The 13,566-nt window shown below is 45.3% G+C and overlaps 1 protein-coding gene across 2 annotated transcripts in view; it reads right to left on the reverse strand.

Annotated features, from left to right (window-relative positions):
• LOC139228112 (cation channel sperm-associated protein 2-like) overlaps positions 1-13,135 on the reverse strand; it is a 64,111-nt gene extending 50,976 nt beyond the window's left edge. Inside the window, exons 1-4 of one of the 2 annotated variants that reach the window (XM_070859296.1) lie at positions 13,054-13,135; positions 11,128-11,320; positions 10,733-10,879; positions 9,527-9,708 (exon numbers count right to left, since the gene is read on the reverse strand). In XM_070859296.1, the coding sequence (XP_070715397.1) occupies positions 9,527-9,698 (172 nt within the window). In that variant the 5' untranslated portion in view covers positions 9,699-9,708; positions 10,733-10,879; positions 11,128-11,320; positions 13,054-13,135. The remainder of the gene's footprint in view (positions 1-9,526; positions 9,709-10,732; positions 10,880-11,127; positions 11,321-13,053) is intronic. The other variant, XM_070859295.1, reaches the window with a different exon arrangement.
• Between the last annotated feature and the right edge of the window lie 431 nt (positions 13,136-13,566).

A 13,566-nucleotide genomic window follows, 5' to 3' on the forward strand; every position in this document is an offset into this window, starting at 1 on the left:
GGCTGTGTTCGCAAAACCTGTGGCTGCCCAAAGTCCGCCAGCGGGAATGTATCCGACTTTTCCGTGTTGGTGTTGTGGGGGAAATCATCGGCACCAGCAGTGCCGATTTAAGCAATATAGTTGCAAAGGCTGTCTGAGAGTGGGGCATCTACAGCGCAAGTGTCCACAGATGAGCAAGCGAGCTGCGACACACCACGTGAAGGATGAGAGTCAGAGTAGCGCGGACCCGGATACGCAATCCGAGATGCCAGAGGAGGAAGTGTATGGACTGTACTCTTTCATAAGCAAGGGTAAACCAATTTGGATTAATGTGAAGTTTAACAGGATACCGGTATCGAAGAAACTAGACACAGGGGCGAGTCAATCTAACATGAATGAGAGGGCATTTAATAAGCAGTGGGATACTAAGACTGTGAGGCACAGGCTGAGCCCTGTTAACGCCAAGCTGCGCACGTACACCAAAGAACTGATAAAGGTGATTGGCAGTGCACAAATTAACGTGTCATATAACGGTGCTGTGCATTGTTCCAGGCAATGGCCCAACGCTGCTCGGCAGGAGCTGGTTGGAGAAAATCAGATGCGACTGGAATGACATAAAGGCGTTGTCGTCGGAGGAAGTATTGAGCAAGTTCCCCTCGCTGTTCGAACCGGGTATCGGCAACTTCACGGGAGCTAAGGTGCAGATCCACGTGGACTCAGATGCAAGACCTGTCCATCATAAAGCTCGGGCAGTGCCGTAAATGATGAGGGGGAAGGTCGAAATTGAACTGGACAGACTCCAGCGTGAAGGGATCAAATCACTGGTCAAATTTAATGAATGGGCCAGCCTCATTGTTCCTGTGCTAAAAAGTGATGGCACAGTCAGAATCTGTGGCGACTACAAGGCTACGATCAACAGGGTTTCGAAATAGGATCAGTACCCGTTACCGAAGGCTGATGACTTGCTAGCCGGAGGGAAGTCGTCACAAAACTGAACTTGACGTTGGCCTATACGACGCAGGAGTTGGTCGAGACGTCGAAGAGACTTGCGTGCATTAACACGCACAAAGGACTGTTTATTTACCACAGTTGCCCATTTGGAATTTGCTCAGCAGCAGCAATATTCCAGAGGAATATGGAAAGTCTACTGAAGTCCGTTCCCAGAACCGTCATGTTCCAAGGTGACATCCTGATCACCGATCGTGGCTCCAAGGAACATCTGAACACCCTGGAAGAGGTTCTACTGCGTTTGGACAGAGTGGGACTCAGACTTAAACGCTCGAAGTGCGTCTTCATGGCACCGGAGGTCGAATTCCTCGGGAAGAAAATTGCCGCTGATGGCATCAGACCTACTGACGTGAAACCCAAAGCCATCAAGAATGCACCCAAGCCACAGAACGTGACAGAGCTGTGTTTGTTCCTCGGTCTACTCAACTACTTTGGTAACTTCCTACCTAAATTGAGCACCTTACTTGAACCACTGCACATGCTATTGAGAAAAGGCAACAACTGGGTGTGGGGCGCATCGCAAGACAGAGCTTTCGAGAAAGCCACCAATCTACTTTGCTCGAACAAGCTGCTGGTACATTATGACCCATGTAAACATTTAGTTTTGGCCTGTGACGCATCGTCATATGGAATTGGTTGCGTGTTACAACAAGCCAATGAGTCGGGGAAACTTCAACCTGTCGCGTATGCATCCAAAAGTTTGTCTAAAGCAGAAAGAGCCTACAGTATGGTAGAAAAAGAAGCTTTAGTGTGTGTGTTCGGTCTGAGGTTCGAATTAGAGACCGATCACAAGCCGCTCATTTAGTTGTTTTCCGAGAGCAAAGTATCAATACCAACGCTTCATCCCGCATCCAAAGTTGGCCGCTGACATTATCTGCCTATGATTATGTCATTCACCACAGACATGGCACAGAGAATTGTGCCAATGCCTTGAGCCGGTTGTCGTTGTCCACACCGGAGGTGGAAGTGCCACAATCGACAGATTTAATGTTAATCATGGATGCTTTTGTGAGTGACGTCAAGGCTCAACAAGTTAATACCTGGACCAGCCAGGACCCGATATTACTGGTGGTAAAGGGTTGCATCCTCAAAGGGGATGGGTCTGCCATACCTAAGCAGATGTGCGAGGAGGCCAAACCGTACATTCGTCGCAAGGACGATCTATCTATTCAAGCAGATTGCATATTGTGGGGTAATCGAGTTGTAATGCCTAAGAAAGGGAGAGAGAAGTTTGTGCGTGAGTTACACAGCACACATCCTGGCATAGTGATGATGAAAGTCATTGCCAGGTCTCACGGATGGCGGCCAGGAATTGATTCTGAGCTGGAAGCATGCATGCATCAGTGCAACACCTGCATGCAGCTCAGCAAAGCACCAGCGGAATCGCCGCTGACTCTGTGGTCATGGCCATCCAAACCATGGTCCAGAGTCCATGTAGATTTTGCAGGTCCCTTCCTGGGCAAGATGTTTTTAGTGGTGGTGGATGCTTATTCGAAGTGGATAGAATCCATAATCATGTTATCCAGTACGTCCACGACAACCATAGAGAATCTCAATATCATGTTCGCGACACATGGTCTGCCTGACATAGTGGTGAGCGACAATGGGTCGCGCTTCACCAGTCAGGAGTTTCAGGAGTTTGTAAAACTTAATGTCATAAAACATGTAAGGTCAGCACCGTTCAAGCCTGCATCCAACGGGCAAGCAGAACGTGCAGTACAAATTATCAAGCAAAGCATGAGGAGAGTCACCCAAGGGTCACTGCAGACCCGCTTGTCTTGCATACTGCTGAGTTACAGGACAAGACCCCACACACTCACAGGGGTCTTGCCTGATGAACTCATGATGAAAATAGGTCTTAAGACCAAGTTATCTCTTGTCCACCTGGATTTAAGTAATCATGTTGAATACAGAAGACAGAGTCAACAAGGGTACCACGATCGCGCAACTGTGTCACGCGAGATTTCTGTTAATGATCCTGTATATGTGTTGAATTATGATCAGGGTCCCAAATGGATTGCTGGTATGGTCATGGCCAAGGAGGGCAACAGAGTATTTTTATTAAGCTCAAGAATGGGCAAACTTGCAGGAAACACATGGATCAAACAAAGCTGAGGCACACAGGCGAGCCAGAGCAGTCGGACGAAGAAAGCGTTGACAACCAAACCAACCTCCCAGCAGCCTTCAGTGGACTCAAGGGTCATCAGTGAACCCGGAATTTCCATCACGGACTTGGTCAATAAAAATGGACTTGCAATTCCTGACATGGCCACTGCCACCCCCAACAAGTCAGCCATCCAGCCACCAGCCACAACAGACCCCGCACATTCACCCAAGGCCGGAATCGAACTGAGACGGTCAACCTGGGAGCGTAAAGCACCGGACCGTCTCAACCTGTGAAAGACTGCGATAAGATCTCAGAGGAGGGTATTGTCATGCATGTACATGCTGTTTGTAGCTACCAGGTGGTATCATTGTTGGAGGCCACTGAGCAGCACGCACATGGTGCTGCTCTGGTATAAAAGGCCAGCCATTTGGTGAGTCAGGCACTCTGGGCCAAAATAAAGCAGAAGCAAGGTTGCACTTTGCTTAGTTAAACAGTACTCAGTTTGAACCTTTATTGCATACATAACAATTTTCAATACATTTCTTTCCATTACTTTAATCTCTCTAATTGCTAATTCTAAAGTCATATCTGAAGTAGTAAGTTTATCCTGCAAGATATTTATATAACGTGTTGATGGTGACAGTCTACAAGGGCATTCCCCATCCCTGTGGAATACAGGCTTCTCAGGTTTCTAAGACCTGACAATGCTCCCATTTACTTGAGGTTGCTGGGACTGTCAATATGGAGATACAAAGTTCCTCTCTCATTTGATAAAAATTGATTTTGTTTAAAACGTCCAGCATAACAACAGTGACTACATTCCAAAAGAGCTTCAATGACTGTAAAGTGCGGTGGTCGTGAAAGCCACTATACAAATGCAAGTCTTTCTTTCTTTATAAGTGTGTAGAACATGCTACAAATTGGGGATATCTCCTCAACTAGGTAAAAAAATATGATCAGCTTCAGGTTCGGTACACCTCAGTGTTGGCCCCGAAACCTGGAGTGATGTAAAAGAAACTGAGAGGGTGATTGTGCAGCTCCTGCCGTACAATAGCGCGCTTGTTTACAGCTACCTCCCAGGTATTGGTGCCCGGAAAAGTTAAATTGTTGTTTTTTTTTGCCATTGGAGGATTGTATTCCAATGCTATGTCAGTAGATCAGCTGTATGTCTGTATATAATGACAGCAAAAGGCAGAAAAGCCCTGGAGCTGGGTGCAAATTGTGCAATTTAACTGAGAAGCAAGCCAGTCACGAGCTAACTCTCTCTACACAAGCAGTACAAATTTTCTCCACAAGCAAGTCTGGACATTAGAGCATTTTACCAAGCAGTTGGTCAAATAATAAAGTAACATATATGTTTCTATATAAGGCAGCTCCAATATATGCGTTTCTATCTTACTGTGGTAGCATCAGCATGTGATGAATGACAACATAGCCAAGAAAAAGGAAGGAAAGACAAAGGATAAGTCAATTTGGTGTACAATATAAGACATAATGTATAGCATAGTGTCTGACATGGAAACTTGACTGCCAGGTGTCTGGTATGTGACTCAGTAGGAACTAAATAGGGAGAGTAAATAATGAAGATAAACTTTAATCTCTAAGGCATCACCATTAAGATTTTTCTTTGGGGCCATTGATGAGTTGTCGTGTTAAGCAGTTTGGCGTCACTCCAAAAAAGCATCATCTGATTGACTTGGTTACTTCGATAATGCACCAGGTCACCTTTCAAGGAATATTTACTTTGAACAGGTTAATGCCTTCCCTGGACTCACAGCAATGTGGTTGACTCTCTGCAATGGCCTAGAACTCAGTTGTAATAAACCGCGACAAGAAAAAATAAGAAGAATAAAATCGGACGGATCACCCAGCATTGACCTTGGCACCGGCTTCGGACATGCAACGGTACACTCAGCCCAGTCAACTGGGCAAAGTCCTCCTCACTAACATCTGGGGATGTGTGCCAAAATTTGAGAGAGTTGTCCCACAGACTAGTCAAGCAACAGCCTGACATAATCATACTCACAGAAGCGTACCTTTCAGCCAATGTCCCAGACTCCTCCATCACCATCCCTGGGTATGTCTTGTCCCACCGGCAGGATGGACCCACCAGTGCTGGTGGCACAGTGGTATACAGTCGGGAGGGAGTGGCCCTGGGAGTCCTCAACATTGACTCCGGGCCCCATGAAGTCTCATGGCTTCAGGTCAAGCATGGGCAAGGAAACCTCCATCTGATTACCACCTACTGCCCTCCCTCAGCTGATGAATCAGTACTCCTCCATGTTGAACGAGACTTGGAAGGGCACGGAATGTACTCTGGGTGGAATACTTCAATGTCCATCACCAAGAGTGGCTTGGTAGCAATACTACTGACCGAGCTGGCCGAGTCCTGAAGGACATAGCTGCCAGACTGGGCCTGCAGCAGGTGGTGAGAGAATCAACATGAGGGAAAAACCTACTTGATCTCATCCTCTACCTGTCGCAGATGCATCTGTCCATGACAGCATTGGTAGCAGTGATCACCGCACAGTCATTGTGGAGACAAAGTCCCGTCTTCACACTGAGAACACCATCCATCGTGTTGTGTGGCACTACTATCAAGCTAAATGGGATAGATTTAGAACAGATCTAGCAGCTCAAAACTGGGCATCCATGAGGCACTGTGGGCCATCAGCAGCAGCAGAACTGTATTCCACCACAATCTGTAACCTCATGGCCCGGCATATCCCTCACTCTACCATTACCATCAAGCCAGGGGAACAACCCTGGTTCAATGAGGAGTACAGAAGAGCATGCCAGGAACAGCACCAGGTGTACCTAAAAATGAGGTACCTACCTGGGGAAGCTGCAACACAGGACTACATGCATGCTAATCAGCAGAAGCAGCATGCTATAAACAAAGCTAGGCAATCCCACAACCAACGGACCAGATCAAAACACTGAAGTCCTGCCACATCCAGTTGTGAATGGTGGTGGACAATTAAACAAGAGCCCAGCACACAAGTGCAAAAGACAAGGCTGAAGCATTTGCAACCATCTTCAACCAGAAATGCCAAGTGATTGATCCATATCGGCCTCCTCCTGAGGTCCCCACCATCACAGAAGCCAGTCTTCAGCCAATTCTATTCACTCCATGTGATAGAAAGGAGCAGCTGAGCGCACTAGATACAGCAAAGTCTATGGTCCCCAACAACATCCCGACTATCGTGCTGAAGGCTTGTGCTGCAGAACTAGCCGTGCCTCTAGCCAAGCTGTTCCAGTACAGCTACAACACTGGCATCTACCTGACAAAGTGGAAAATTGCCCAGGTATGTCCACAAATAACAGGACAAATCCAACCCGGCCAATTACTGCCCCATCAGTCTACTCTCAATCATCAGCAAAGTGATGGAAGGTGTCATCGACAGTGCTATCAAGCGGCACTTACTCACCAATAACCTGCTCACCGAACCTCAGTTTGGGTTCTGCCAGGACTAGTTGGATCCAAACCTCATTACAGTCTTGGTCCAAACATGGACAATAGAGCTGAATTCCAGAGACGAGGTGAGAGTGACTGTCCTTGACATCAAGACAGCATTTGACCAAGTGTGGCATCAAGAAGCCCTAGTAAAATTGATGTCAGTGGGAATCAGGGGGAACACTCTCCACTGGCTGGAGTCATACCTAGCACAAAGGAAGATGGTTGTGGTAGTTGGAGGTCAATCATCCCAGCCCCAGGACATCACTGCGAGAGTTCCTCGGGAAAGTGTCCGAGGCCTAACCATCTTCAGCTGCTTCATCAATGACCTTCCCTCCATCATAAGGTCAGAAGTGGGGATGTTCGCTGATGATTGCAGAGCGTTCAGTTCCATTTGCAACTCCTCAGAAAATGAAGCAGTCCATGCCTGCATGAAGCAAGACCTGGACAACATTCAGGCTTGGGCTGATAAGTAGCAAGTAACTTTTGCACAACGCAAGTGCCAGGCAATGACTATCTCCAACAAGCGAGAGTCTAACCACCGCCCCTTGATATTCAATGGCATTGCTATCGCCAAATTCCCCACCATCAACATCCTGGGGGGTCACCATTGACCAGAAACTTAACTGGACCAGCCACATAAACGCTGTGGCAACAAGAGCAGGTCAGAGGCTGGGTATTCTGTGGCAAGTGTCTCACCTCCCGACTCCCTATCGTCTTGCCATCATCTACAAGGCCCAAGTCAGGGGTGTGATGGAATACTCTCCACTTGCCTGGATGAGTGCAGCTCCAACAACACTTAAGAAGCTCTACACCATCTGGGACAAAGCAGCCCGTTTGATTGGCACCCCATTCACCACCATCAACATTCACTCCCTCCACCACCGGTGCACCGTGGCTGCAGTGTGTATCATCTACAAGATGCACTGCAGCAACTCGCCAAGGCTTCTTCGGTAGCACCTCACAAACCCACGACCTCTACCACCTAGAAGGACAAGGGCAGAAGGTGCATGGGAGCACCATCACCTGCAAGTTCCCCTCCAAGTCACACACCACCCTGACTTGGAACTATAACACCGTTCCTTCATCGTCGCTAGGTCAAAATCCTGGAACTCCCTCCCTCACAGCACTATGAGAGGACCTTCACCACAAGGCACACCACCATGTTCTCAAGGGCAATTAGAGATGGACAATAAATGCTGGCCTTGCCAGCGACGGCCACATCCCGGAATGAATTAAAAAATATATAATATAATGGGCAGAGGATTTATCAAATAAATACATTAAGCGTTTAGCTGCTAACATTGCTAACATAGCTCCTGGTATTTTCTTGTCTATGGTTATTGCAGCTGCAGATTAACACTCATTCAGCAATTATCGCAATTACTCGAGTTACCAACTTTGGAACTCCAATGAGAGCAGGATAGAGGTAGGATTGTGGCTCACACTTTCATATTCTGCTAATGAAAATTTATTCATCCCAAATATTAATCTTGATATCTAATCCCTCCAAATTGTAAGACACAGATTGGAGAAAATTAACTTACTGGACATCTTACCTACCTCACATTTTACAAATTTTTGGACAATCAGATATGGTTACCGTTCACCTGTTTTTTGGATCAAACTACCAATTGCATGAAGTATCCTGCAGTTGTTGTCTCGTGATACAAGCCCCTGATTTAAAAATAAAGTGAACACAAAATAAACTGTCCTACCAACTCCACAAGTATCTTTATTAGTAAAAGTCTTGGGATAGGATTTCCACTGGCTGCTATGTCTTAGCAATATAAACAAGGCTAAAGATTGCTTCGAAAAGAACATATTTACTATTGTGCTGATTAGACGAAATCTTCCAGTTTCATGTGCATTTTCATAACACATTGTCCCCTCCCCCGACCTTGTATCGATATGAACATATCTTCATGGTGCTGTAGTGCGGTAGGACTCCTTCAGTCAGTCAGTTGACACCAATCATATCTGTTTGCACTAACCTCAGCTCCTCCAGCTCTGCTTCCACTCCCAGATCGCCCCATTCATGAAGCAGCAAGATGATTGGGAGATGACACAGCGCAGTCTTCAGGTTTGAGCCTGCTTCCGACTCGAGCAGAGTGGAGTGGGCCTAAGTCGGAGTTGAGTCGGCCTGAGACGGCAGTGGAGGCCAACAGAAATACACATAACACACCGCGAGAACAATCAGTATATCATAAAATAATATCAATAATTGTTAGGCAGTAATCTATTCCTGGAGATCAGATGGTGGTCATCAACTATTCAAGCTTTGCCCTCTTGTCATCTGAATATCTCGAGGAAACTACTTCCTGATAATCTGGATAGCCTTTATGTATCCCATTCATTTTTTCTTCATGAAGATTTCTGACAATTTTGTCACTTCTGCTGCCTATTCAGATCTACTATTTTGCCTTTGGACAGGCTGAATAGACTGTAGCTGCACAGTTGCACTAACCAGCAAACTGGCCCCCATTTCCAAGTCAGTATGTTGCAACGGCAAATGAGTTAACTCATTGGACACAAATCATGGTACAGGTATAATCATTACTGGCGTCTACGACTCCAACTGGCCCAAAGACATAGTGGAGGGAGATTTGACTAACCAGATTTAGGTGTCAACTTTCCATTTAAGTATTATATATATTTTTATTTATACGGTTGCAAAAAATGAAGGTGCATTCAACGCACAATCTAAAAATAATAAAAATCGAAAGAGAACTGCTTTAAAAGGTGGTGTCTATCTTTACAATGTTTACCGATGTTGTGTAATATGCTTGCCTTGCATGGGTAAACATGTGTATCTTGCACTTTGTACATAGACTCTGGTCTTGCTGAATAGACAATGCCCCTTAAATTCATTTTCTCATTTAACTGCGTGTTTTATCCACACGTCATACATTTGTGCATTTTTCTCTTTCAGTGTGTTTTAAATAACTAAAGTCAATGATGTCAGTCTACAATACCTTTAATGTCATTCATGTTATATTTGGGATCATTGATGACCAATCCTTGCAAATGATCCAACAGATTAAAGTCCTGAATGAGTTTTGATCGGATAATTTCAGCCCGAGGGTTGTCCTTTGAATGTATCGGGGAAACTCCTTTCTCTTCTTTTATGAAACTCACTGATTCCATTTGTCAGAAGCTATTCAATAGAAAAGAAATGTGTGCGATTCATTTATACTGCAAGTTTTCAATCTGTAACCTCCTCCAGCCCTATCACCCTCCGAGATTTCTGCATTCCTCCAATTCTAGCCCCTTGCACATCCCTGATTTTAATCACTCCACCATTGGTAGCCGTGCCTTCAATGACCTAGGCCCTAAGCTCTGCAATTCCCTTCCTAAACCTCTCCACCTCTCTAGCTCTCTTTCCTCCTTTAAGTCGCTCCTTAAAACCTACCTCCACCTGTATTAATTTTTCCTTATGTGACTTGGTGGCAAATTCTGTTTGATAACGCTGTGAAGCATCTTGGGACATTTCACTATGTTAAAGGTGCTACATAAATGCAAGTTGTTGTTCTTGTTGTTGTAAGAACATGACAACAACAACAACTTGTATTTATATAGCGCCTTTAATGTCGTAAAACGTTCCAAGGTGCTTCACAGGAGTGTTATAAAAAACAAATTTTGACACCGAGCCAGATAAGAAGAAATTACGGCAGGGGTTGGTCAAAGAGGTAGGTTTTATGCAGCGTCTTGAAGGAAGAAAGAGATGTAGGGAGGGAGTTCCAGAGCTTAGGGCCAAGGCAGCTGAAGACATGGCCACCGATGGTTGAGCAATTATAATCAAGGATGCTCAAGAGGTCAGAATGACAATCATTGCGTTCTCAAATAAACATCGGTAACTAATATAATAAAGCAAAGCAGACGATAAAGACTCTGAAAATCATTCTGTTCATTCACCTTACAGTGGCAGACCAATAATATCTTTTCAATTGTAAATCTTACAGTGTACTTGAAACAGGGTATTATTTTTCAGATTTGAAGAAGTACTATTAAAGCATGGCAATGTAATATTATCAATGGACACCAAACTATTCAGAAGATGCATCATAGCTAGAGTTTACCGAGTTGTCCCTCTGTTTAAAAATTAACTATTGTTTTTAGTTCAGCGATGTAAAATATTTCCTATCCTGTTAAAGCTACATCAGACAAGTGTCAATACTAACCAAATGACAGCAATATCCTGCTTGCAATAAGTAAATATAAAATGACCACTAGACGGTGAATGACCCAGTATAGGAGGACAACATCACACGTGGCTTTCTTCTGTTCGTTCAATCAGAAAGCCTCAGTATTTCTGTGTACCTTGCATGCTGAAAAGAAACATAAAGACGAAAAGAAATTAGTTCAAAGAAAGAACTTACATGTATGTTATGCCTGATCATTATTGAAGTACTTCACCTCCAATGAATTACGTTTCGAAGTGCATTGACTGCAGGCAACAGCATATTTCTGCAGATCAAAGTCCCACAAGCAGCAAGCAAGATGAATGAGCAGTTAATCTGTTTTTGGTGCTGTTGTTTAAGAAAGGACTGTTCACCAGATCACTAACAGAACTCACTGCTCTTCTTCAAACGGTGTGGAAATGGCCTGAAAATTGTATAAGGAATCTGGGCTTTTCAAATGACCTTCAGGCAAGAGCTTGCTGTGCCCATCAACTTCAGCATTAGAAATGTGCATGATGGAAAAAATGGGTGGCAATCTGCTCGGACAGATCTCTGGCCTATTTTCAATCTCCAATACACACTTTGCACCTGAAAATTGAATATTAACAATCAGAAAATCCATTTCAATGAAAAAAACCTCCTTTTTTCAGTTTTGCAGTCATAAATGTTTACCTATACAATTCTTGAGCCCACATGAAGGATTTCTCACAGAAATATACAAAGTTGCAGGGTAATCATATTATTTATAGAATAGTGAGCCTACTCCTATTCATCCCATTAGCTGAATCTACAATTTCCACTCTGCGTAGTCAATGCTCTGTATAACAAAGAAACAAATGCACGGAAAGTGATTTCTGTCATTTCAATGTGACCGTGTAATGCATTTAGTACTTGCTGATAATGTGTACTTAATGATTTCCCCTCATGAGACAAATCTATTTCTTCTCACCCTTTGGTGCATACCTCAGACACCAGGAGGACGATTTTCACCCAACTCACTCAGCAGAAACCTGGTGGGTGGGCAGTTAATATCATCCCGGCTCTTACCCTGTCTGAAATCCGCCATGATCGCAACGTCTGCAATTTTAACATGCTCCCCTGAGCAGGCAGCAAGGACACGTACCCGGAGCCAACGGAGTCCTTCTTTACATGTGCATATTGCAGTCTGGTTACATCATTGTGACCCGCATGTAATTTTAACTCAGGCCTGAGTGGGGAATCCACAGCCAGTGGGCAAAGGTCCAATTTCTTCATTCTGATTTTCTGCATTCGTGGAGGTTAGAGACATTCAATTCAGACATAGAGGCATTTGATTTTGAAATCAAGCCTTTCATCTCTCCAGCCTCTGACTCACATTATGGGATAATATTGCTCTCCCTACAAGCTAATTTTGATGGGTACTGACCTCAATATCCACCTCTCTCTCTCTCTGGTAGCGCCTTGGGTCAGGGACAAGTCACCGGCCTTTCTGATTCATCCTCAAGCAATGGAAATGCTACATAACTCCCCTGCTTATAGAATATCATGTGCCGATGATTCAGTGGAGCCGAAATTCAGCCTTCCGAAAATGCCTCTTACCGTCGGAAAGCGACGGCCAGGCGGCCGAGTCGAATGGCGGCTGAATTGGGGTTGAATGGCCGCCGCCAGCGAAATTCACCTCGGGGGGGGGGGGGGGGGGGGTGTTTCCCAGCGGTCCCCACTTCCACCCCGCTGGTGCCGACCCGTCATAAGTGCGTAATCAAAGCGCGCACCGTCGATCTCCCGCATCTCCAGCCAAATTCACCGTGGAAAATCTTTGATCCGGCGTGCGGTGCCGCCGACAGCTTTTTCTGTCGGTGCAGCTTGTTGGGAGTGTGTGCGACATGGCAGTGCGGCGGCCATTAAAGGGGAGGACGCACTGCCGTGGCTGCCATGTTTTCTTTTTGTCGGCCGACTGCCAGATCGGGCCGACAACTATGCCCCCAGGTTCGGTCGTGCCGCCAACAAGCAGCCTGCCGCCCCCTCATGGGTGCCAGGCCCGCTGGCCTGACCGGAGTTTTAAAATGGCAAAGGCTCTTCCCTTTAAGCGAGGGGAAGAGCCATGGTGACGCACACGTGCCAAGATGTCATCACTGCTCCGCGGATGAATGACAGCGGCAGTGACTCCGTCCTATCTCCACTAGCGCCCCTCTCGTTGTCCATCTTCTGCTTACCGCCCCACTTTGGCCCCCATTATGACCGACTTCCGGTCCGCCTGGGAAAAAATGACAAAGAGCTAATTTCGCGAAAGAGGGCACCTCATCCAGCGCAGCAGAAAAAACGCTTTAAAATGTTTGGTGTACCATGTTTCCAGCGGGTCTGAATTTCTACCCCAGTAACTCTTAAACTTCTGGTGCCTGGGATAATTTGCTGTAGTCCCATGTTGCTCTGTGGACAGAAAATAGGTGCGTATAACTGGCATATCACAAGATATTATTTCAACATTGGCAGTGTTGCTTTTGACTGGGTTTTCATAGACAGGTCGTTCTGATCATAATGCACACCTAGGCCACTGATTAGACCAAATTTCAGTTTTATCAGATGGGAATGTATAATTGTTACTGGTGGTTTGAGGATCACATTCTGTCATTCCATCTTTATAATTAGGACTATTGCTAATAATAATTCAATAAATAAAATTCTATTTTTATTGCATGTAGTTCCAGGATTTTTGCTGGTGTTTTGGGGATGAAATTCCATGATTTCATCCATTTTTCTGTGAAAACCCTAAATCAGTAGCCTTGGCAATAGCATTTTGCTCCTCCATCATTGTAAGAAACATAGAAACATAGAAACATAGAACATAGGTGCAGGAG

The sequence above is a fragment of the Pristiophorus japonicus genome, chromosome 17 (genome assembly GCF_044704955.1).
Source record: "Pristiophorus japonicus isolate sPriJap1 chromosome 17, sPriJap1.hap1, whole genome shotgun sequence".
Classification (NCBI taxonomy): Eukaryota; Metazoa; Chordata; class Chondrichthyes; family Pristiophoridae; genus Pristiophorus; species Pristiophorus japonicus.